We start from the raw sequence: 24,859 nt of genomic DNA on the forward strand, positions 1-24,859 counted from the left end.
GACAGGCATAGCTGGGGCCCATACGGGTGCCCATGGCTACCCCCTTTGGTCTGGAGGAAGTGGGAGGATTTGAAGGAGAAATTGTTAAGGGTGAGGAGCAGTTCGGCCAAACGAATGAGAGTGTCGGTGGAAGGGTACTGTTGGGGACGTCTGGAGAGGAAACAATCGAGGGCTTGGAGGCTCTGGTCATGGCGGATGGAGGTGTAGAGGGATTAGATATCCACGGTGAAGATGAGGCATTGGGGGCCAGGGAAACGGAAGTCTTGCAGGAGGTGGAGGGTGTGGGTGGGGTCCGGAATGTCAGTGGGGAACGTATGTGGAATCCACTCGGTCCAGGCCGTTCAGTATTCTGCAGGTTTCAATGAGATTCCCCCCACACACCCTCCATCTTTCTTTGGTGAGAGGATCAGTCACTGAGCGAGATTAGATGAGATGACTGACAGTGTGGAAACAGGCCCTTCGGCCCAACAAAGCCCACACCGACCCGTCGAACAGCAACCCAGCCAGACCCATTCCCCCCTACACTAAACACTGCAGGGCAATTTAGCACGGCCAACCCACCCTAACCTGCACATCCCTGGGCACTATGGGACAATTTCCCATGGCCAATCCACCCTAACCTGCACATCCCTGGGCACTATGGGACAATTTCCCATGGCCAATCCACCCTAACCTGCACATGTTTGGACCGTGGGAGGAAACCCCACACAGACACGGGGTGGGTGGTGGGGGGGCGTTGGGGGTGGGGGAGAATGTGCAAAATCCACACAGTCGCCCGAGGGTGTGATTGAACCCAGTCTCTGGCTGCTGTGAGGCAGCAGTGCGCACCACTGTGCTTCCCATTGAAGAGGAGAGCAGGCACGATGGGCTGAATGGCCCACCCTGTTAATTTCCAACTTTCTCCTTGCATTGAAAGTATGTTCCCCTGATGATGCCCAATTGGTGCAGAGTCAGTAACCCTGAGTTTTGCCTCTGTTTTTTGGTGCATAATCATGGTCATGGTGGAATTGGGCGAGCAGGGGCGACGGGCCGAACGGCTGAGGTCAAGGTCCTGCCCATTGTGTGGAATTTCGGTCCACAGCCTTTTAATGCGGCATAGGGTTATACCGCCTTTAAGGCACATCCGGGTAACGTCACCGCGGGGCACGTGGCTCCGCTCATTGTTGGCACATCCGGGTAACGTCACTGCGGGGCACGTGGCTCAGCTCATTGCTGGTACATCCGGGAAACGTCACTGCGGGGCACGCGGCTCCGCTCATTGTTGGCACATCCGGGTAACGTCACCGCGGGGCACGTGGCTCCGCTCATTGTTGGCACATCCGGGTAACGGGACTGCGGGGCTCGTGGCGGCCAATGGGAAGGCGCGTTGTTGGAAGGTAGGTGGTGTTCGGCGGCAGCCAATGGGAGGGCGGGATGCTGATCGATCCCGGTTTGCGGCGCGGAGGAGGATCCAGGATCCGGGGATGAGGCTCGTGGTGACGGGGGGCAACGTCAGCGGTAAGGGGGGGTCATGACCCTTAACCCGGGGTTAACGTGAGCAGTCAGGGGGCAATCACCCTGACCCCTGACCGTGAGCCCAGACCCCTCACCCAAACACCTCACCCCGACCCTGAGACCAGACCCCTCACCCCTGACCCTTCACCCAAACACCTCACCCCGACCCTGAGACCAGACCCCTCACCCCTGACCCTGAGCCCAGACCCCTCACCCCTGACCCTGAGCCCGGAACCCTCACCCCTGACCCTTCACCCAAACACCTCACCCCTGACCCTGAGACCAGACCCCTCACCCCTGACCCTGAGCCCAGACCCCTCACCCCTGACCCTGAGCCCGGAACCCTCACCCCTGACCCTTCACCCAAACACCTCACCCCTGACCCTGAGACCAGACCCCTCACCCCTGACCGTGAGCCCGGACCCCTCACCCCTGACCCTGAGCCCAGACCCCTCACCCCTGACCCTTCACCCAAACACCTCACCCCTGACCCTGAGACCAGACCCCTCACCCCTGACCGTGAGCCCAGACCCCTCACCCCTGACCCTGAGCCCAGACCCCTCACCCCTGACCCTTCACCCAAACACCTCACCCCTGACCCTGAGACCAGACCCCTCACCCCTGATCCCTCAACCTGACCCTGAGCCCAGACCCATCACTCCTGACCCTGAGACCAGACCCCTCACCCCTGACCCTGAGACCAGACCCCTCTACCCTGACCCTGAGACCAGACCCCTGACCCCTCACCCCTGACCCTGAGCCCAGACCCCTCACCCGTGACCCTGAGCCCAGACCCCTCACACTGACCGCCCATCCCAGTAACCCAGGTTCCCTCACCACCCAACCCTGACCCTGAACCCTTCACCATAATCTCTGACCCCCTCATCAACTAACACTGACCCCTCAGCTCCTATCACTGACCCCTAACCCCGAGCCCTCACTCCCTGACATGGTCCCCTCCCCACGAAACATTGAAACCTGAGTCAGGGAGGGGGTTGGAAGAGCCCAATGTGTCTGTGTCTGAGGAAGGGTCACTACATCGGAAACAATGGCCCACTCCCTCAGCACCGACCCTCCGACAGTGCCCGCTCCCTCAGCACTGACCCTCCGACAGGGCCCACTCCCTCAGCACTGACCCTCCGACAGAGCCCACTCCCTCAGCACTGACCCTCCGACAGAGCCCTCTCCCTCAGCACTGACCCTCCGACAGAGCCCTCTCCCTCAGCACTGACCCTCCGACAGTGCCCACTCCCTCAGCACTGACCCTCCGACAGTGTCCACTCCCTCAGCACTGACCCTCCGACAGAGCCCACTCCCTCAGCACCGACCCCCCGACAGTGCCCACTCCCTCAGCACTGACCCTCCGACAGTGCCCACTCCCTCAGCACTGACCCTCCGACAGTGCCCGCTCCCTCAGCACTGACCCTCCGACAGTGCCCGCTCCCTCAGCACTGACCCTCCGACAGTGCCCGCTCCCTCAGCACTGACCCTCCGACAGTGCCCACTCCCTCAGCACTGACCCTCCGACAGTGCCCACTCCCTCAGCACTGACCCTCCGACAGTGCGGCACTCCCTCAGCACTGACCCTCCGACAGTGCGGCACTCCCTCAGCATTGACCCTCCGACAGTGCCCACTCCCTCAGCACTGACTGACTGACTGTATCACACATAACACTCAGGAATTGCGGTGCTTAATTGAGTTTTATCTTCTAATATTGAGAGAAACGTGTTTTCTGTATTTTTTTGGGTTCAGTTATTGGCAGAGCCATACACGCACTCTCTCGCATCGGGGAAGACTGTTACCTTGAGGCACTTGATGAAGGCGTGAGTATTACTTTGAGAGACACCAGTCAGTGTACAGATATCTCCCTGAGAGAGAGAGAGAGAGAGGACTGAGAGACACCAGTCAGTGTACAGATATCTCCCTGAGAGAGAGGGGGGACTGAGAGACACCAGTCAGTGTACAGATATCTCCCTGAGAGAGAGAGGGGGGACTGAGAGACACCAGTCAGTGTACAGATATCTCCCTGAGAGAGAGAGGGGACTGAGAGACACCAGTCAGTGTACAGATATCTCCCTGAGAGAGAGAGGGGACTGAGAGACACCAGTCAGTGTACAGATATCTCCCTGAGAGAGAGAGGGGACTGAGAGACACCAGTCAGTGTACAGATATCTCCCTGAGAGAGAGAGGGGACTGAGAGACACCAGTCAGTGTACAGATATCTCCCTGAGAGAGAGAGGGGACTGAGAGACACCAGTCAGTGTACAGATATCTCCCTGAGAGAGAGAGGGGACTGAGAGATACCAGTCAGTGTACAGATATCTCCCTGAGAGAGAGAGAGGGGACTGAGAGATACCAGTCAGTGTACAGATATCTCCCTGAGAGAGAGAGAGGGGGGACTGAGAGACACCAGTCAGTGTACAGATATCTCCCTGAGAGAGAGAGGGGACTGAGAGACACCAGTCAGTGTACAGATATCTCCCTGAGAGAGAGAGGGGACTGAGAGATACCAGTCAGTGTACAGATATCTCCCTGAGAGAGAGAGAGGGGACTGAGAGACACCAGTCAGTGTACAGATATCTCCCTGAGAGAGAGAGAGGGGACTGAGAGACACCAGTCAGTGTACAGATATCTCCCTGAGAGAGAGAGGGGACTGAGAGACACCAGTCAGTGTACAGATATCTCCCTGAGAGAGAGAGAGGGGACTGAGAGACACCAGTCAGTGTACAGATATCTCCCTGAGAGAGAGAGGGGACTGAGAGACACCAGTCAGTGTACAGATATCTCCCTGAGAGAGAGAGGGGACTGAGAGACACCAGTCAGTGTACAGATATCTCCCTGAGAGAGAGAGGGGACTGAGAGACACCAGTCAGTGTACAGATATCTCCCTGAGAGAGAGAGAGGGGACTGAGAGACACCAGTCAGTGTACAGATATCTCCCTGAGAGAGAGAGAGGGACTGAGAGACACCAGTCAGTGTACAGATATCTCCCTGAGAGAGAGAGGGGACTGAGAGATACCAGTCAGTGTACAGATATCTCCCTGAGAGAGAGAGAGGGGACTGAGAGACACAAGGCAGTGTACAGATATCTCCCTGAGAGAGAGAGAGATGGGACTGAGAGACACCAGGCAGTGTACAGATATCTCCCTGAGAGAGAGAGAGGGGACTGAGAGACACCAGTCAGTGTACAGATATCTCCCTGAGAGAGAGAGGGGATGGAGAGATACCAGTCAGTGTACAGATATCTCCCTGAGAGAGAGAGAGGGGACTGAGAGACACCAGTCAGTGTACAGATATCTCCCTGAGAGAGAGAGGGGACTGAGAGACACCAGTCAGTGTACAGATATCTCCCTGAGAGAGAGAGGGGACTGAGAGACACCAGTCAGTGTACAGATATCTCCCTGAGAGAGAGAGGGGACTGAGAGACACCAGTCAGTGTACAGATATCTCCCTGAGAGAGAGAGAGGGGACTGAGAGACACCAGTCAGTGTACAGATATCTCCCTGAGAGAGAGAGGGGACTGAGAGACACCAGTCAGTGTACAGATATCTCCCTGAGAGAGAGAGGGGACTGAGAGACACCAGTCAGTGTACAGATATCTCCCTGAGAGAGAGAGGGGACTGAGAGACACCAGTCAGTGTACAGATATCTCCCTGAGAGAGAGAGGGGACTGAGAGACACCAGTCAGTGTACAGATATCTCCCTGAGAGAGAGAGGGGACTGAGAGACACCAGTCAGTGTACAGATATCTCCCTGAGAGAGAGAGAGGGGACTGAGAGACACCAGTCAGTGTACAGATATCTCCCTGAGAGAGAGAGAGGGGACTGAGAGACACAAGGCAGTGTACAGATATCTCCCTGAGAGAGAGAGAGATGGGACTGAGAGACACCAGTCAGTGTACAGATATCTCCCTGAGAGAGAGAGGGGATGGAGAGATACCAGTCAGTGTACAGATATCTCCCTGAGAGAGAGAGAGGGGACTGAGAGACACAAGGCAGTGTACAGATATCTCCCTGAGAGAGAGAGAGATGGGACTGAGAGACACCAGGCAGTGTACAGATATCTCCCTGAGAGAGAGAGAGGGGACTGAGAGACACCAGTCAGTGTACAGATATTTAAAGTCTGGTTGAAGATATGTAGCTCGGGTATCCGTTGTTGTGGTTCTGCTCGCCGAGCTGGAAGTTTTTGCTGCAAACGTTTCGTTCCCTGGCTAGGGAACATCATCAGTGCGGTGGGAGCCTCCTGTGAAGCGCTGCTTTGATGTTTCTTCCGGTATTTATTAGTGGTCTGTCCTTGCCGCTTCCGGTGTCAGTTTCAGCTGTCCGCTGTAGTGGTTGGTATATTGGGTCCAGGTCGATGTGTTTGTTGATGGAGTTTGTGGATGAATGCCATGCCTCTAGGAATTCCCTGGCTGTTCTCTGTCTGGCTTGCCCTATGATAGTGGTGTTTTCCCAGTCAAATTCATGTTGCTTGTTGTCTGGGTGTGTGGCTACTAGAGATAGCTGGTCGTGTCGTTTTGTGGCTAGCTGATGTTCGTGGATGCGGATTGTTAGCTGTCTTCCTGTTTGTCCTATATAGTGTTTTGTGCAGTCCTTGCATGGTATTTTGTAAACTACGTTAGTTTGGCTCGTGCTGGCTATTGGGTCCTTTGTTCTAGTGAGTTGTTGTCTGAGCGTGGCTGTTGGTTTGTGTGCTGTTATGAGTCCTAAGGGTCGCAGTAGTCTGGCTGTCAGTTCTGAAACACTCCTGACGTATGGTAGTGTGGCTAGTCCTTTTGGTTGTGGCATGTCCTCGTTCCGTGGTCTATCTCTTAGGCATCTGGTGATAAAGTTGCGTGGGTATCCGTTTTTGGCGAATACCTTGTATAGATGTTCCTCTTCCTCTTTTCGCAGTTCTGGTGTACTGCAGTGTGTTGTGGCCCTTTTGAATAGTGTCCTGATGCAGCTTTGTTTGTGTGTGTTGGGGTGGTTACTTTCATAGTTTAAGACTTGGTCTGTGTGTGTTGGTTTCCTGTATACCCTTGTGGTGAATTCTCTGTTGGCTGTTCTCTCTACTAACACGTCTAGGAATGGGAGTTGGCTGTCCTTTTCCTCTTCTCGTGTGAATCGGATTCCTGTGAGTGTGGCGTTGATGATTCGGTGTGTTTTTTCTATTTCTGTGTTTTTGATGATTACAAAGGTGTCATCGACGTATCTGACCCAGAGTTTGGGTTGGATTTGTGGTATGGCTGTTTGTTCTAACCTTTGCATAACTGCCTCTGCTATGAGTCCCGAGATTGGTGATCCCATGGGTGTTCCGTTGATTTGTTCGTATATCTGATTGTTGAATGTAAAGTGTGTGGTGAGGCACAGGTCCAGTAGTTTAAGTATGCCGTCCTTGTTGATAGGTTTGGCCTCCTGTGTTCTGTTATGTATGTCCAGTAGGTTGGCTATTGTTTCTCTGGCTAGGGTTTTGTCAATTGAAGTGAACAGTGCCGTCACGTCGAATGCTACCATGGTTTCTTCTTTGTCTATGTGTGTATTCCTGATGATGTCCAAGAATTCCTGTGTTGATTGTATGGAGTGTTTGGATCCGCTGACCAGGTGTTTCAGTTTTTGTTGTAGTTCTTTGGCCAGTTTGTATGCTGGTGTCCCTGGTAGTGATACTATGGGTCTGAGTGGGATGTCTGGTTTGTGTACTTTGGGTAGTCCGTAGAATCTGGGGGTGTTGTTGCTTTCAGGTTTCATTCTTTGCTGGTCCGCTTTGGTTATCTGTCCGTTTTTTTTGTAGATTCCTTAGTGTGTTGTTTATTCTATTGGTGAGTTGTGGTGTGGGGTCGGAATCCTTCATTTGGTAGGTGTTGGTGTCTGCTAGTAGGTGTTGTGCTTTATTGATGTAGTCTGATTTATCTAGGATGACCGTCATTCTGCCTTTATCTGCCGGTAGTATGATTATGTTTTTGTCATTTTTCAGTGCTTTCAGTGCTTCCCTCTCCTTGGTGTTGAGGTTATGTGTATGTCGTTTTCTTATCATCATAGGTACGACCGTTTGTCTCACTGTTTGTTGTGTCTCTTCTGTCAGTCCATTGTTCCTGAGTGTGCATTCTAGTGCTGCTAGGAAGTCTGCTGTGTTGGCATCCCTGTAGTTGTATTTGAGTCCCTAGGCCAGTATAGTTCTTAACTTTGAAAACCACTAATCAGGAATGGACCCTAGCCATAGAACAGGCTGTCACTATAGGACAGAACAGGACAACACTTCTCAAAAAAACAGCACTAAAAGAAAAAATGAACAAACTAACCCACAAAAAGGAGGACACTACAACACACACCTGGGTTAAAAACCTCTCCCACAGACAGCTCACAGACATGGAAAGAACTATACTGGCCAAGGGACTCAAATACAACTACTGAGAGACGCCAGTCAGTGTACAGATATCTCCCTGAGAGAGAGAGAGGGGACTGAGAGACACCAGTCAGTGTACAGATATCTCCCTGAGAGAGAGAGAGAGGGGACTGAGAGACACCAGTCAGTGTACAGATATCTCCCTGAGAGAGAGGGGGGGACTGAGAGACACTGTCAGTGTACAGATATCTCCCTGAGAGAGAGGGAGAGGGGACTGAGAGACACCAGTCAGTGTACAGATATCTCCCTGAGAGAGAGGGGGGACTGAGAGACACCAGTCAGTGTACAGATATCTCCCTGAGAGAGAGGGGGGGGGGACTGAGAGACACTGTCAGTGTACAGATATCTCCCTGAGAGAGAGAGGGGACTGAGAGACACCAGTCAGTGTACAGATATCTCCCTGAGAGAGAGAGAGGGGACTGAGAGACACCAGTCAGTGTACAGATATCTCCCTGAGAGAGAGAGGGGGGGGGGGGGACTGAGAGACACTGTCAGTGTACAGATATCTCCCTGAGAGAGAGGGAGAGGGGACTGAGAGACACCAGTCAGTGTACAGATATCTCCCTGAGAGAGAGGGGGAACTGAGAAACACCAGTCAGTGTACAGATATCTCCCTGAGAGAGAGGGGACTGAGAGACACCAGTCAGTGTACAGATATCTCCCTGAGAGAGAGAGGGGACTGAGAGACACCAGTCAGTGTACAGATATCTCCCTGAGAGAGAGAGGGGACTGAGAGACACCAGTCAGTGTACAGATATCTCCCTGAGAGAGAGGGGGGACTGAGAGACACCAGTCAGTGTACAGATATCTCCCTGAGAGAGAGAGGGGACTGAGAGACACCAGTCAGTGTACAGATATCTCCCTGAGAGAGAGGGGGGACTGAGAGACACCAGTCAGTGTACAGATATCTCCCTGAGAGAGAGGGGGGACTGAGTGACACCAGGCAGTGTACAGATACTTCCCTGAGAGAGAGGGGGGACTGAGTGACACCAGTCAGTGTACAGATATTTCCCTGAGAGAGAGGGGGACTGAGTGACACCAGGCAGTGTACAGGAGCTGAGGTATCTGAATTGCTGATTTCTGACGATGCCGTATTCTCCACATTCCCGCAGCTCGCTGTCCGGACGGTGAACTCCTCCCGGTCGGCTTTTGCCAGTTTCCTTTTCGCTCCTGCCTTCTTCCAGAAATATGATCCTGGAAATCCGACATCTGAGGCTGATGGCTCTCCATCCCAAACGGAGAATTTCCGCTGTAAAATCGTGATGAAGGTGTGGGCACAGTCCGAGGGTCAGTGCTGAGGGGGTGGGCACTGTCGGAGGGTCAGTGCTGAGGGAGTGGGCACTGTCGGAGGGTCAGTGCTGAGGGAGTGGGCACTGTCGAAGGGTCAGTGCTGAGGGAGTGGGCACTGTCGGAGGGTCAGTGCTGAGGGAGTGGGCGCTGTCGGAGGGTCAGTGCTGAGGGAACAGTTCTCTCTCTCTCTCTCTCTCTGTGCGTTGTAACCCTGCGCTGTGTGTGTGTGTGTGTGTGTGTGTGTGTGCCTCTCTCTCCCCTGCTCTCAGCCGCACTCTCTGTATCTAACCTCCTGGGTCACTCTGCCCATCGGTCTGTTAGCCCCTCCCTGGCCCAGATCCCATCTGTGGTTGCTCCCCTCCTGGCTGTGTGTTTGTGCGCTGTGTTGTTTGAGGACCGTCTGATTCACCCCTTACCCCCCTCTCTCTGACCCCCCCCCCCCCTTTAGTCAGTGCTCGCTGTCTTCAAGTCCCCAGCGACGCTCGAGAAGACAGTGGAGAAATGCAAGATGGCGCTGGGCCGTGGGATGGACCAGCTCATCATCCAACTGCTCTGCAAGTACGGTGAGGGCTGCTGCTAACGGTTTCGGTCTCCGATCGCCTTATCCCTGGCCACCTCAGGTCAGAGTCCACCACCCCGCCACCGCTGCTGTGGATCTGGGTCACATAACGGTTTCCTGCCTTCATTGATGTAGCGCCAGTGGATGCTCGTGCTTCATACAATTTCTTGACCCCGTCCCTAGTTGCCCCTGCTCGAGAGTGTGGGGGTGAGCTGCCTTCCTGAACCCTGTGCTGTAGGGCAGACCCACAGTGTCCCTGAGGGAGGGGATTCCAGGATTCGGACCCAGGGAGGGACGGAGAGGGTGAGGGGCTCGAATGACCCTCCCTCCCCCCACACCCTCAGGCAGCACGTCCCAGACCCTAACCCCTCGAATGGCCCTCCCTCCCCCCACACTCTCAGGCAGCACGTCCCACACCCTAACCCCTCGAATGACCCTCCCTCCCCCCACACCCTCAGGCAGCACGTCCCACACCCTAACCCCTCGAATGACCCTCCCTCCCCCCACACCCTCAGGCAGCACGTCCCACACCCTAACCCCTCGAATGACCCTCCCTCCCCCACAACCTCAGGCAGCACGTCCCACACCCTAACCCCTCGAATGACCCTCCCTCCCCCACACTCTCAGGCAGCACGTCCCACACCCTAACCCCTCGAATGACCCTCCCTCCCCCACACTCTCAGGCAGCACGTCCCACACCCTAACCCCTCGAATGACCCTCCCTCCCCCACACCCTCAGGCAGCACGTCCCACACCCTAACCCCTCGAATGACCCTCCCTCCCCCCACACCCTCAGGCAGCACGTCCCACACCCTAACCCCTCGAATGACCCTCCCTCCCCCACACTCTCAGGCAGCACGTTCTAGATCCTGATTTGGAAATCCATTCCCGCACCTCCCTGGGAGTTTGGGACTGGGGTGGTATCGTACGATGTAGGTTGAGGGTGGGTCTGGGGCCCTGGCAGACTGAATGCGGGCGAAGGGAAGGATGCTTTGACCGACTGCGTGTGTGCGTGCGCTCCCTGTTCTCCGGGATAATGAATTCCTGTCTGTCCCCTTCCCCAGGTATCACGAAAACGCACAACCTCGCCATACAGGACTCTGAGACGCTACAAGCTGTCTATGACAAGGAACTCTGCCCGAACACTCTGCGTGTGCAGCCCAAGTGAGTGTGCAGATGTTGTGAGCAGTGTGTGTGTGTGAGGGGGGGTGGGGTGTGAAGGGAGGGGGTGTGCTCCCCTCCCAGACAGGGGGAATGCTAACCCGGCCTGCTCTCTGCCTGCCCAGGTTACTGACAGACACAGTCGTACACTTCCCCGCCAACCTAGAGGAGGTGACGCTCGAGGTTAAAGGTGGGCGGGTCTACTTCCGGAACTACATCGAGCCCGAGACAGGTAATCACCACAGACCGTACAGAGTCAGTGTTTATACAGCAGGGTAAGGGTCACTCACTGTGTAACCGTACAGTGTCAGGGTTTATACAGCAGGGTAAGGGTCACTCACTGTGTAACCGTATAGAGTCAGTGTTTATACAGCAGGGTAAGGGTCACTCACTGTGTAACTGTACAGAGTCAGTGTTTATACAGCAGGGTAAGGGTCACTCACTGTGTAACCGTACAGAGTCAGTGTTTATACAGCAGGGTAAGTGTCACTCACTGTGTAACCGTACAGAGTCAGTGTTTATACAGCAGGGTAAGGGTCACTCACTGTGAAACCGTACAGAGACAGTGTTTATACAGCAGGGTAAGGGTCACTCACTGTGTAACCGTACAGAGTCAGTGTTTATACAGCAGGGTAAGGGTCACTCACTGTGTAACCGTACAGAGTCAGGGTTTATACAGCAGGGTAAGGGTCACTCACTGTGTAACCGTACAGAGTCAGGGTTTATACAGCAGGGTAAGGGTCACTCACTGTGTAACTGTACAGAGTCAGTGTTTATCCAGCAGGGTAAGGGTCACTCACTGTGTAACCGTACAGGGTCAGTGTTAATACAGCAGGGTAAGGGTCACTCGCTGTGTAACCGTACAGAGTCAGGGTTTATACAGCAGGGTAAGGGTCACTCACTGTGTAACCGTACAGAGTCAGGGTTTATACAGCAGGGTAAGGGTCACTCACTGTGTAACCGTACAGAGTCAGTGTTTATACAGCAGGGTAAGGGTCACTCACTGTGTAACCGTACAGAGTCAGTGTTTATACAGCAGGGTAAGGGTCACTCACTGTGTAACCGTACAGGGTCAGTGTTTATACAGCAGGGTAAGGGTCACTCACTGTGTAACCGTACAGAGTCAGGGTTTATACAGCAGGGTAAGGGTCACTCACTGTGTAACCGTACAGAGTCAGGGTTTATACAGCAGGGTGAGGGTCACTCACTGTGTAATCGTACAGAGTCAGTGTTTATACAGCAGGGTAAGGGTCACTCACTGTGTAACCGTACAGAGTCAGGGTTTATACAGCAGGGTAAGGGTCACTCACTGTGTAACCGTACAGAGTCAGGGTTTATACAGCAGGGTGAGGGTCACTCACTGTGTAACCGTACAGAGTCAGGGTTTATACAGCAGGGTAAGGGTCACTCACTGTGTAACCGTACAGAGTCAGGGTTTATACAGCAGGGTAAGGGTCACTCACTGTGTAACCGTACAGAGTCAGGGTTTATACAGCAGGGTAAGGGTCACTCACTGTGTAACCGTACAGAGTCAGTGTTTATACAGCAGGGTAAGGGTCACTCACTGTGTAACCGTACAGAGTCAGGGTTTATACAGCAGGGTAAGGGTCACTCACTGTGTAACCGTACAGAGTCAGTGTTTATACAGCAGGGTAAGGGTCACTCGCTGTGTAACTGTACAGAGTCAGTGTTTATACAGCAGGGTAAGGGTCACACACTGTGTAACCGTACAGAGTCAGTGTTTATACAGCAGGGTAAGGGTCACTCACTGTGTAACCGTACAGTGTCAGCGTTTATACAGCAGGGTAAAGGTCACTCACTGTGTAACCGTATAGAGTCAGCGTTTATACAGCAGGGTAAGGGTCACTCACTGTGTAACCGTACAGAGTCAGGGTTTATACAGCAGGGTAAGGGTCACTCTGAGCCGGGGGGGGGGGGGGGTGGAGGTGAATTTGGTGTGTTCTGAATGAGTCTCTCTGCGTTTTTCCCTCTCTCTCTCTCTCTCTCTCTGATCATTCCCAGATCCCAGGAAGACGATGCACACAGAGATGGTGCTGACCTCAATGGAGTTTGATGAGTTTTCGGTGACGGATGAGACTGAGATCACCTTCTGCTTGAAGGAGCTGAGAGTGAGCGAGGGGCGAGAGGTTGGCGGGGGTGGGTGAGGGTTGTGGGGGGTGTAGGGGGGTGGGTGAGGGGTGTGTGGGTGAGGGGTGTGGGGGGTGTGGGTAGGTGAGGTGTGTGGGGGTGGGTGAGCGTTGTGGGCGTGGTGGGGTGGTTTTATTGTGGGTGTTGGGGTTGGTGGATGTCGGCGAGGGGTTGTGTGGTGTGGGTGAGGGGTGGGGGGTTTTGTGTGAGGGGTTTGGGGGCTGTGGGTGAGGGGGTGGGGTGTGTGGGTGAGGGGTGTGTGGGTGAGGGGTGTAGGGGGTGTGTGGGTGAGGGGTGTAGGGGGTGTGTGGGTGAGGGGTGTAGGGGGTGTGTGGGTAAGGGGTGTAGGGGGTGTGTGGGTAAGGGGTGTAGGGGGTGTGTGGGTGAGGGGTGTAGGGGGTGTGGGTGATGGTGTAGGGGTGTGTGCGTGAGGGGTGTGGGGGGATGTGTGGGTGAGGGGTGTATGGGGTGTGTGTGGGTGAGGGGTGTGGGGGTGTGTGTGGGTGAGGGGTGTGGGGGCTGTGTGGGTGAGGGGTATAGGGGGTGAGTGGGTGAGGGTGTGGGGGGGTTGTGGGTGAGGGTGGGTGAGGTGTGTGAGGGGTGTAGGGGGTGAGTGGGTGAGGGTGTGGGGGGGTTGTGGGTGAGGGGTGTGGGGGGTGTATGGGTGAGGGGTGTGGGGGGTGGTGGGTGAGGGGTGTGGGGGGTGTGTGGGTGAGGGGTGTGGGGGGTGTGTGGGTGAGGGGTGTAGAGGGGTGTGTGGGTGAGGGTGTGGGTGAGGTGAGGGGGTGGGGGTGTGGGTGAGGTGAGGGGATGGGGTGTGTGGGTGAGGGGTGTAGGGGTGGGTGAGGTGAGGGGGTGGGGGTGTGTGGGTGAGGGGTGTGGGGGTGGGTGAGGTGAGGGTGGGTGGTGTGGGTGAGGGGTGTAGGGGGGTGTGGGGGGGTGTGTGGGTGAGGGGTGTAGGGGGGTGTGTGGGGGGTATGTGGGTGAGGGGTGTGCGGGTGTGGGTGAGGGGTGGAGGGGGTGTGTGAGGGGGGGTGGGGTTCTGCTGTTTCCTGGGAATGTGTTGCATCTGCACTGGTCCCAGTTTAATCTCTCTCTTTCTCTCCCTCTGTCTCTCTCCGTCTCTCTCTCTCTCTCTCTCTCTCCGTCTCTCTCCCTTACTCACTCTCCCTCTGTCTCTTCCCCCTCTGTCTCTCTCTCCCCTCTGTCTCCCCCTCTGTCTCCCCTCTGTCTCCCCCTCTCTCTCTCCCCCCCTCTCTCTCCCCCTCTCTCTCTGTCCTCTCTCTCTGTCCTCTCTCTCTGTCTCTGTCTGCATCTCTCTCCCTCTTCTGTCTCTCTCCCTCTCCATTCTCTCCCTGTCTTTCTCTCTCTCTCTCTCTCCCTCTGTCTCTCCTCCCCTCTCTCCCCCTCTGCCTCTCTCTCTGTCTGTCTCTCCCTCTGTGTGTGTGTGTCTCTCTCTCTCTTCCTCTGTCTCACCTTCCGTCTCTCTCCCCCTCCATCTCTCTCCCCCTCCATCTCTCTCCCCCTCCATCTCTCTCCCCCTCCATCTCTCTCCCCCTCCATCTCTCTCCCCCTCCATCTCTCTCCCTCCCCCTCCCTCTCTCTCCCTCCCCCTCCCTCTCTCTCCCTCCCACTCCCCCTCTCTCTCCCCCTCTCTCTCCCCCTCTGCCTCTCTCTGTCTGTCTCTCCCTCTGTGTGTGTGTGTCTCTCTCTCTCTTCCTCTGTCTCACCTTCCGTCTCTCTCCCCCTCCATCTCTCTCTCCCCCCCCATCTCTCTCCCCCTCCATCTCTCTCCCCCTCCATCTCTCTCCCTCCCCCTCCCTCTCTCTCCCTCCCCCTCCCTCTCTCTCCCTCCCACTCCCTCTCTCTCCCTCCCCCTCCCTCTCTCCCCCTCCCTCTCTCTCCCCCTCCCTCTCTCTCTCCTTCTCTCTCTCTCTCTGGCCGTCCGTCCGTCTCTCTCTCTCTCTCCGAAGGGGTTGTTGGGGTTTGCGGAGGTTTCTGGCCTTCCTGTCACCGTCCACTTCCAGGGCCCAGGCAGGTGAGCATTGGATTACACTCTACCCCTGACCCCATTTCCCCCCAACAAACTGACCCAACCGAAGCGCTGCAGTCCTACCACACCCCGATTGGGAATGATGGTGGGCAATTCAACAACTCACTGGGGGAAGGGGCTCCACAAACATCCCCCTCCTCGATGATGGGGGAGCCCAGCCCATCAGGGGGACAAAACCAGGCTGAATCTTTCACAGCCTGAAGTGCCGAGTGGCTGATCCCCTCCAGTGGTGCCCAGTGTCACCGGGACCAGTCTCCAGCCGATTCGAGTCACTCCACGTGATATCGAGAAATGGGTAGAGACACTTCACGCTGTGTCGCTGGTATCCTGGAACTTACCGCTCCCCTCGCAGTTACAACACTGACACCTACCCGATAATGTGTAAAATTAACTAGGCGTGTCCTGCACAGTACAAATCCAATCTGTCCCGTTACCACGTGGTATCGAGAAATGGGTAGAGACACTTCACGCTGTGTCACTGGCATTCTGGACACCCTAGACTGCACGGAGCTTCCTGGGAAGGGATGGGGCTGGAGGAGAGGTGTGTGCGAGCGCAGAAAGGGGGGGGCGTGTGGGGATCGAATTCTCGTGGGATCTGAGAGCCACCCCCTCCATCTCTCCCACAGCCCTGCCATCTTCAGCTTGCAGGAGGCGGTGCTCCAGGGGAACTTCGTTCTGGCCACACTCGCGGGCGTGGAATCGCAGAGCACGGGCCGGGCAGGAGGAGATGGCAGGTATGGCTGACCAGGGTCAGGGGGCAGCAGGAGACGGTGGGGTGTGTCTGACCGGGGTCGGGGCAGGGGGAGACGGTGGGTATGTCTGACCGGGGTCAGGGGTCAGAGGGAGTCTGGCTGACCGGGGTCAGGGGACAGAGGGGAGTCAGTCTGACATGGGTCAGGGGGAGTCTGTCCGACCGGGGTCAGGGGTCAGAGGGAGTCTGGCTGACCGGGGTCAGGGGGAGTCTGTCTGACCGGGGTCAGGAGGGGATGTCTGTCTGACCGGGGTCAGGGGGCAGAGGGGAGTCAGTCTGACCGGGTTCAGGGGTGGAGTCTATCTGAGAGAGAGGAGGACTGAGAGACACCAGTCAGTGTAGAGATATCTCCCTGAGAGAGAGAGAGGGGACTGAGAGACACCAGTCAGTGTACAGATATCTCCCTGAGAGAGAGAGAGGGGACTGAGAGACACCAGTCAGTGTACAGATATCTCCCTGAGAGAGAGAGAGGGGACTGAGAGACACCAGTCAGTGTACAGATATCTCCCTGAGAGAGAGAGAGGGGACTGAGAGACACCAGTCAGTGTACAGATATCTCCCTGAGAGAGAGAGAGGGGACTGAGAGACACCAGTCAGTGTACAGATATCTCCCTGAGAGAGAGAGGGGGGGACTGAGAGACACCAGTCAGTGTACAGATATCTCCCTGAGAGAGAGAGGGGACTGAGAGATACCAGTCAGTGTACAGATATCTCCCTGAGAGAGAGAGGAGGACTGAGAGACACCAGTCAGTGTAGAGATATCTCCCTGAGAGAGAGAGGTGGGGACTGAGAGACACCAGTCAGTGTACAGATATCTCCCTGAGAGAGAGGGGGGACTGAGAGACACCAGTCAGTGTACAGATATCTCCCTGAGAGAGAGAGGGGGGACTGAGAGACACCAGTCAGTGTACAGATATCTCCCTGAGAGAGAGAGGGGACTGAGAGACACCAGTCAGTGTACAGGTTTCTCTTCCCAGCTCTGGGGCAGGTGCCCATCGTGTTGCTGATGATTTCATGAATGAGGAGATGGACTCCTATATGATCGCCATGGAGACCAGCGCCCTGGAGCAGACGGTGTCAGGGAGCGCTGCTGCATCAGACCAGAGTGCCCCACCTCGGAGTCCCACCTTCCCCCTGGCACAGAGCAACAAGAGAGTCCACACGCAACATCGAGGGGCTCTGTCCCCTCCTCACGAGGAGGATGAGCCGGACGACACAGAAATACCAGCAACACCCCCTCACAAGAAGGTATCCACCATGGGGGGTCAGTGCTGAGGGAGTGGGCACTGTCGGAGGGTCAGTGCTGAGGGAGTGGGCACTGTCGGAGGGTCAGTGCTGAGGGATTGGGCACTGTCGGAGGGTCAGTGCTGAGGGGGTGGGCACTGTCGGAGGGTCAGTGCTGAGGGAGTGGGCACTGTCGGAGTGTCAGTGCTGAGGGAGTGGGCACTGTCGGAGGGTCAGTGCTGAGGGAGTGGGCACTGTCGGAGGGTCAGTGCTGAGGGAGTGGGCACTGTCGGAGGGTCAGTGCTGAGGGAGTGGGCTCTGTCGGAGGGTCAGTGCTGAGGGAGTGGGCACTGTCGGAGGGTCAGTGCTGAGGAGTGGGCTCTGTCGGAGGGTCAGTGCTGAGGGAGTGGGCACTGTCGGAGGGTCAGTGCTGAGGGAATGGGCACTGTCGGAGGGTCAGTGCTGAGGGAGTGGTCACAGTCGGGGGGTCAGTGCTGAGGGAAGGGGCACTGTCGGGGGTCAGTGCTGAGGGAGTGGGCACTGTCGGAGGGTCAGTGCTGAGGGAGTGGGCACTGTCGGAGGGTCAGTGCTGAGGGAGTGGGCACTGTCGGGGGTCAGTGCTGAGGGAGTGGGCACTGTCGGAGGGTCAGTGCTGAGGGAGTGGGCCCTGTCGGAGGGTCAGTGCTGAGGGAGTGGGCCCTGTCGGAGGGTCAGTGCTGAGGGAGTGGGCACTGTCGGAGGGTCAGTGCTGAAGGAGTGGGCACTGTCGGAGGGTCAGTGCTGAGGGAGCGGGCACTGTCGGAGGGTCAGTGCTGAGGGAGCGGGCACTGTCGGAGGGTCAGTGCTGAGGGAGTACCGCACTGTCGGGGGGTCAGTGCTGAGGGAGTGGGCACTGTCGGAGGGTCAGTGCTGAGGGAGTGGGCACTGTCGGAGGGTCAGTGCTGAGGGAGTGGGCACTGTCGGAGGGTCAGTGCTGAGGGAGTGGGCACTGTCGGTGGGTCAGTGCTGAGAGAGTGCCGCACTGTCGGAGGGTCAGTGCTGAGGGAGTGGGCACTGTCGGAGGGTCAGTGCTGAGGGAGTGCAGCACTTTCGGAGGGTCAGTGCTGAGGGAGTGCAGCACTTTCGGAGGGTCAGTGCTGAGGGAGTGGGCACTGTCGAGGGGTCAGTGCTGAGGGAGTGGGCACTGTCGGAGGGTCAGTGCTGAGGGAGTGGGCACTGTCGTTGGGTCAGTGCTGAGAGAGTGCAGCACTTTCGGAGGGTCAGTGCTGAGGGAGTGGGCGCTGTCGGAGGGTCAGTGCTGAGGGAGTGGGCACTGTCGGAGGGTCAGTGCTGAGGGAGTGCCGCACTATCAGAGGGTCAGTGCTGAGGGGGTGGGCACTGTCGGAGGGTCAGTGCTGAGGGAGTGGGCACTGTCGGAGGGTCAGTGCTGAGGGAGTGGGCACTGTCGGAGGGTCAGTGCTGAGGGAGTGCCGCACTGTCGGGGGTCAGTGCTGAGGGAGTGGGCACTGTCGGAGGGTCAGTGCTGAAGGAGTGGGCACTGTCGGAGGGTCAGTGCTGAGGGAGTGGGCACTGTCGGGGTCAGTGCTGAGGGAGTGGGCACTGTCGGAGGGTCAGTGCTGAAGGAGTGGGCACTGTCGGAGGGTCAGTGCTGAGGGAGTGGGCACTGTCGGAGGGTCAGTGCTGAGGGAGTGGGCACTGTCGGGGGGTCAGTGCTGAGGGAGTGGGCACTGTCGGAGGGTCAGTGCTGAGGGAGTGGGCCCTGTCGGAGGGTCAGTGCTGAGGGGGTGGGCACTGTCGGAGGGTCAGTGCTGAGGGAGAGGGCACTGTCGGAGGGTCAGTGCTGAGGGAGTGCCGCACTGTCGGAGGGTCAGTGCTGAGGGAGTGGGCACTGTCGGAGGGTCAGTGCTGAAGGAGTGGGCACTGTCGGAGGGTCAGTGCTGAGGGAGTGGGCACTGTCGGAGGGTCAGTGCTGAGGGGGTGGGCACTGTCGGAGGGTCAGTGCTGAGGGAGTGCCGCACTGTCGGGGGGTCAGTGCGGAGGGAGTGGGCACTGTCGGAGGGTCAGTGCTGAGGGAGTGGGCACTGTCGGAGGGTCAGTGCTGAGGGAGTGGGCACTGTCGGGGGGTCAGTGCTGAGGGAGTGGGCACTGTCGTTGGGTCAGTGCTGAGAGAGTGCAGCACTTTCGGAGGGTCAGTGCTGAGGGAGTGGGCACTGTCGGAGGGTCAGTGCTGAGGGAGTGGGCACTGTCGGAGGGTCAGTGCTGAGGGAGTGGGCACTGTCGGAGGGTCAGTGCTGAGGGAGTGGGCCCTGTCGGGGGGTCAGTGCTGAGGGAGTGGGCACTGTCGGAGGGTCAGTGCTGAGGGAGTGGGCACTGTCGGGGGGTCAGTGCTGAGGGAGTGGGCACTGTCGGGGGGTCAGTGCTGAGGGAGTGGGCCCTGTCGGAGGGTCAGTGCTGAGGGTGTGGGCACTGTCGGAGGGTCAGTGCTGAGGGAGTGCAGCACTGTCGGAGGGTCAGTGCTGAGGGAGTGGGCACTGTCGGAGGGTCAGTGCTGAGGGAGTGCAGCACTGTCGGAGGGTCAGTGCTGAGGGAGAGGGCACTGTCGGAGGGTCAGTGCTGAGGGAGTGCAGCACTGTCGGAGGGTCAGTGCTGAGGGAGTTGCTGGGTGTTATTTCTGGGTGTAAAGCTGATCCCTGTGTGTTTTTCCCTCCCTTCCCTCCTCTCTCTGTCCCTCACTGACCTCACTCTGTACACGGTGTGTTCCTCCACCCCTCCTCCCTGTCCCCTCTCACCTCACTCTCCTCTCTGCTGTACCCTCCCCCCATTTCCCCCATTCCACCACACCCTTTGACCCTCACCCAACCCCGTCCCTCTCCCCTTCCCCCTCTCCCCCTCCCCCCCCTCCCACCCCCAATGCCCCCCCCAGCAGTTCCGCTCCCTGTTTTTCGGCTCCCTGCTGTCGCCCGGGAGAAGCCTGAGGCCTACCCTGGGCCATGAGGTCTTGGCTGAAGCCAGCGAGAGCGACAGTGAGACGTGACCTCGGGGGAAGGCAGCAGCGAGGGTCAGGTAGGGGCTGGCAGTGACAGCGTCCCTTCCTCAGGGAGAGGGGCACCGAGGGAGGGACAGGAGAGGGAGGCAGGGACTCCCCCAGGGAGTGGGGCACTGAGGGAGGGACAGGGGAGGGAGGGAGGGGGGTACCCAGGGAGGGACAGGGGAGGGAGGGAGGGGGGCACTGAGGGAGCGACTCCCCCAGGGAGGAGAGAGTGATGGGGAGTGAGTGTGTGTGTGTGTGTGTGTGTGAGGGACCGGAGGGAGTCTGGGACTACCCTCCCCTTTCCTGCTGCCCCACCCACAGGGCGTACAGGGTGAGAATGGGGGTTGGGGGAGAGGTGGTGGGAGGGGAGTGTTTTATAGATCAGCTCGGTGGTCCCTGTCCAACCCTCATTGTCACTGAGGGCAGTTCCCAGTTCCCCAGCTTGGGGGTGGGGGGGTCATGTGTCAGTTCAGGGTGAGAGGATGTTTGTGACCCAGATGGGATTTTCCCCTCTCCACCGCCCCCCCAGTGATTAACAGTGGGTCGCCTTTGACTCTGAAACCCTGTGCTTTAGTGAATTCAGTGTCCCCCATCTGCTGTGGGTGTGGCGTTTGAACCCAGATCCCCAGAACGTTACCTCCTCTACATTAACTCCCCAGCGATAATACCTGATTGAGAGGTTTTTGAGGAAGTAACAAAGAGGATTGATGAGGGCAGAGCAGTAGATGTGATCTATATGGGCTTCAGTAAGGCGTTCGACAAGGTTCCCCATGGGAGACTGATTAGCAAGGTTAGATCTCATGGAATACAGGGAGAACTAGCCATTTGGATACAGAACTGGCTCAAAGGTAGAAGACAGAGGGTGGTGGTGGAGGGTTGTTTTTCAGACTGGAGGCCTGTGACCAGGGGAGTGCCACAAGGATCGGTGCTGGGTCCCTCTACTTTTTGTCATTTACATAAATGATTTGGATGCGAGCATTAGGGGTACAGTTAGTAAGTTTGCAGATGACCCCAAAATTGGAGGGTGTAGTGGACAGCGAAGAGGGTTCCCTCAGATTACAACAGGATCTGGACCAGATGGGCCAATGGGCTGAGAAGGGGCAGATGGAGTTTAATTCAGATAAATGTGAGGTGCTGCATTTTGGGAAAGCAAATCTTAGCAGGACTTATACACTTAATGGTAAGGTCCGAGGGAGTGTTGCTGAACAAAGAGACCTTGGAGTGCAGGTTCATAGCTCCTTGAAAGTGGAGTCGCAGGTAGATAGGATAGTGAAGGCAGCGTTTGGTATGCTTTCCTTTATTGGTCAGAGTATTGAGTACAGGAGTTGGGAGGGTCATGTTGCGGCTGTACAGGACATTGGTTAGGCCACTGTTGGAATATTGTGTGCAATTCTGGTCTCCTTCCGATCGGAAAGATGTTGTGAAACTTGAAAGGGTTCAGGAAAGATTTACAAGGATGTTGCCAGGGTTGGAGGATCTGAGCTACAGGGAGAGGCTGAACAGGCTGGGGCTGTTTTCCCTGGAGCGTCGGAGGCTGAGGGGTGACCGTATCGAGGTTTGGAGGGATTGTCTCAGGAGCAAACAGGTGAAAGAGGCTGGGACTGTACGTCCCCACCCCAGGGGGCTCGCAGAATGGGGACAGTGATCTGACTGAAACGGAGCAGGGTCTGGAAGGGGTCAATGCTGGGAGGGTGACCCTCTCATGGGAGGGTCAAGGGTCAGAGGGCACCGTCTCAGGATAAAGGGGCACCAATTTCGGATTGAGGAGGGGTGCAATCTCTCCTCTCTCTCTCTCTCAGGGATGTGGGGGGCTCCCTGTCACACAGAGAGAGAGAGCTGGGGGGGGAGGGGAGGGTGGGGGCTCCCTGTCTCTCACAGAGAGCTGTGGGGGAGAGGGGCTCCCTGTCACACACCCCCCTCCCCAGGATTGACCCCACACCCACAAACACCCCCTCACTCCCTCTCCCCATCCCCCCTCAGTAGCAGCAGTGTGTACCATCCCGGGATAAAACAGCCCCCTCCCCCCTGGATTGACCCCACACCCACAAACATCCCCTCCCTCCCCCCCCGCCCCCCCCCCCCCCCCCTCAGTAGCAGCAGTGTTGTCCCTGCTACAAGATGCCCTGCAGGATCTCTCACCAAAGACCCTCAGGGGCAGCAGGTACACGGGAACACCCCCCCATTCCCCCCACCCCACCCCCCCCCCTGCAAGTTCCCCTCTGAGCCCCTCACCCTCTCCGTTCCTCCCTGGGTCCGAATCCTGGAATCCCCTCCCTCAGGGACACTGTGGGTCTGCCCTCCAGCACAGGGTTCAGGAACGCAGCTCACCCCCCACACTCTCCAGGGGGTGTGGGGGGCAACTAGGGACGGGGAGCGGGTAATAAACCCCAGGGCCAGCCAGGGAGACTCACGCCCTGCGGGTGGATTTTATATGGATGTTGGAGTTCTGGAATTCCCAGGATAAGTGGGAGGTGATAACGCTGGGGGATGGACCGGCGCTGGAGAGCTTCAGAGATGGAGAGAGACTGGACCGACCCTGGGCACTTCCCTGAGGGCAGAGGGGACTGAGGTAGGACTGAATGGGGCTGGAGACAACTGAGGGGGAGAGACGGGAATAAACGTTACCCCTCAATGGGGGCTCAGTGACCCAGGAATGAGGATTGGAGGGAGGGAGAGAGAGAGAGGGAGGGAGGCAGTGTACCAGAGAGAGGGAGAGAGAGGGAGTGTGCGGGAGGGAGGGAGAGAGAGTGTACCAGAGGGAGAAAGAGAGAGGGAGTGTACAAGAGGGAGGGAGAGAGAGAGGGAGTGTACAAGAGGGAGGGAGAGAGAGAGAGGGAGTGTACAAGAGAGAGGGAGAGAGAGAGGGAGTGTACGGGAGGGAGGGAGAGAGAGAGAGGGAGTGTACAAGAGGGAGGGAGAGAGAGAGGGAGTGTACAAGAGGGAGGGAGAGAGAGAGGGAGTGTACAAGAGGGAGGGAGAGAGAGGGGGAGTGTACGGGAGGGAGGGAGAGAGAGAGGGAGTGTACAAGAGGGAGGGAGAGAGAGGGGGAGTATATGAGAGGGAGAAAGGGAGAGGGAAAGTGTACGAGAGGGAGTGTACAAGAGAGAGGGAGAGAGAGAGGGAGTATGCGGGAGGGAGGGAGAGAGAGGGGGGAGTGTACGGGAGGGAGGGAGAGAGAGAGGGAGTGTACGGGAGGGAGGGTGAGAGAGGGGGAGTGTACAAGAGGGAGGGAGAGAGAGGGGGAGTGTACGGGAGGGAGGGAGAGAGAGAGGGAGTGTACGGGAGGGAGGGAGAGAGAGAGGGAGTGTACGGGAGGGAGGGTGAGAGAGGGGGAGTGTACGAGAGGGAGGGAGAGAGAGAGAGAGTGAGTGTACAAGAGGGAGGGTGAGTGAGGGGGAGTGTACGAGAGGGAGGGAGAGAGAGAGAGAGTGTACAAGAGGGAGGGAGAGAGAGTGAGTGTATGGGAGGGAGAGGGAGGGAGAGAGAGAGGGAATGAGTGTACGAGAGGGAGGGAGAGAGTCTCCTCACATTGTGGTTGGGTTTTGATGTGAATTGGTGATGCCCGGGGGGCTCTGGGCTCAGTGTTGGGAAAGGGGACTGAGAGAACAGCCGGGGGGTGGTTAGGGGCTAGCACTGGGACAATGGGCCGAAGGATCTCTGTGACCCCCCCTCACCAGATACCTGAAATCAACTCAACAACACGCTTCATGTGGGACATAGCTCTGTCTGAAAGCTGGTGGGCACTTGTGTGGGCACAGACACACACACACGCACACGCATACATACACACACACACACACACACACACACACACTCCCCCACTCACACACACTCACTCACACACACTCTCTCTCTCTCTCTCACACACACACACACACACGCAATCTCCCAACCCAGAAGGCAAGTTGAAGAATCCTGAGAGCACAAATAGGCCATTCAGCCCCATCCTGTCCCCCCCAGCTCTACAATTGAGCGCCATTCCCTCGTGCCAATCCCCTACCTTTTTCTCAAATCCCGGGGTCCCATTCCTGCCCACGTACCCACCCCCTGCTCCTGATGAATGATTCCATTGACCCTGCCCCTGTCACGTTTCCAGGCGACGTGTCCCACGCGATGTGTGAGAAGCCACTGCCTCCTGTTGCCAGGGCTTCATTCTGCACCTCCCCTTTGTGGGCACATTGGAAAGATGGGTCCCTGCACGCCCAATGGGAAAATATTGCCGCCCGAAGGGGGATAGGATGTGATGGCTTCTCGCTTCCTCGTTTCCGTCCAGTTCCGACTGCAATCAACTTGGTCTCCAACCTCCAGGACGTACCCATGGTGTAGATATTCCCGTTTTACCAGGGGGACAGAAACGTCCAGCAGGAAATTCACTCGGGACACTTCCCGTTTCCGAGTCGTGGGTCTGGAGAACGGTCCGCAAGAGGATTGTTCGGCGTCTCTCTCCAAAGTCTGCGTCCTCCGGTCATTAAAGGCAATGAGCCCCTTATCTCCTTGAAAGCTTTGCTCAGCTGCTTTCCAGAGCCCTTTGATTTCTGCTCCGCGCAGTCAGCTGTTGCTTCCAAGGATTTTTTTCACTCCAGCCAACGTTGGACGACACCCAAAGTGCCTTGGAATGTAAATGTTTGTCTCCCCTTACCTGGTTACGCAGTGACAGACTGCTTTGTTTCTGTTTCTGTTTTTTGGAGTGTTGACCGAAAATGAGAGATTAAAAAAATGGGTCACTGCTTTAAAAATTGGAGGGAAGTCTGCAGTTTGCGAAAATA

At 56.9% G+C, this 24,859-nt stretch overlaps 1 protein-coding gene across 4 annotated transcripts; it reads left to right on the top strand.

The window, feature by feature from the left end:
• Positions 1–1,412: 1,412 nt before the first annotated feature.
• LOC132814593 (cell cycle checkpoint control protein RAD9A-like) lies at positions 1,413–24,859 on the top strand. 4 transcript variants are annotated; one of them, XM_060823534.1, is made up of 12 exons: positions 1,413–1,497; positions 3,248–3,318; positions 8,989–9,144; positions 9,615–9,729; positions 10,790–10,889; positions 11,012–11,118; positions 12,909–13,015; positions 15,008–15,072; positions 15,714–15,821; positions 16,816–17,086; positions 19,986–20,125; positions 24,190–24,859. In XM_060823534.1, the coding sequence occupies exons 1-11, from the start codon at positions 1,464–1,466 to the stop codon at positions 20,094–20,096; spliced, it is 1,245 nt and encodes a 414-aa protein (XP_060679517.1). In that variant the 5' UTR covers positions 1,413–1,463; the 3' UTR covers positions 20,097–20,125; positions 24,190–24,859. The 4 variants fall into 4 exon arrangements, with proteins under 4 accessions (XP_060679517.1, XP_060679516.1, XP_060679518.1 ...); XM_060823533.1 differs by having other exon boundaries at positions 24,367–24,859; XM_060823535.1 differs by having other exon boundaries at positions 19,989–20,125; positions 24,367–24,859.

This window comes from Hemiscyllium ocellatum, unplaced genomic scaffold, assembly GCF_020745735.1.
Source record: "Hemiscyllium ocellatum isolate sHemOce1 unplaced genomic scaffold, sHemOce1.pat.X.cur. scaffold_871_pat_ctg1, whole genome shotgun sequence".
NCBI classification, from domain to species: domain Eukaryota; kingdom Metazoa; phylum Chordata; class Chondrichthyes; order Orectolobiformes; family Hemiscylliidae; genus Hemiscyllium; species Hemiscyllium ocellatum.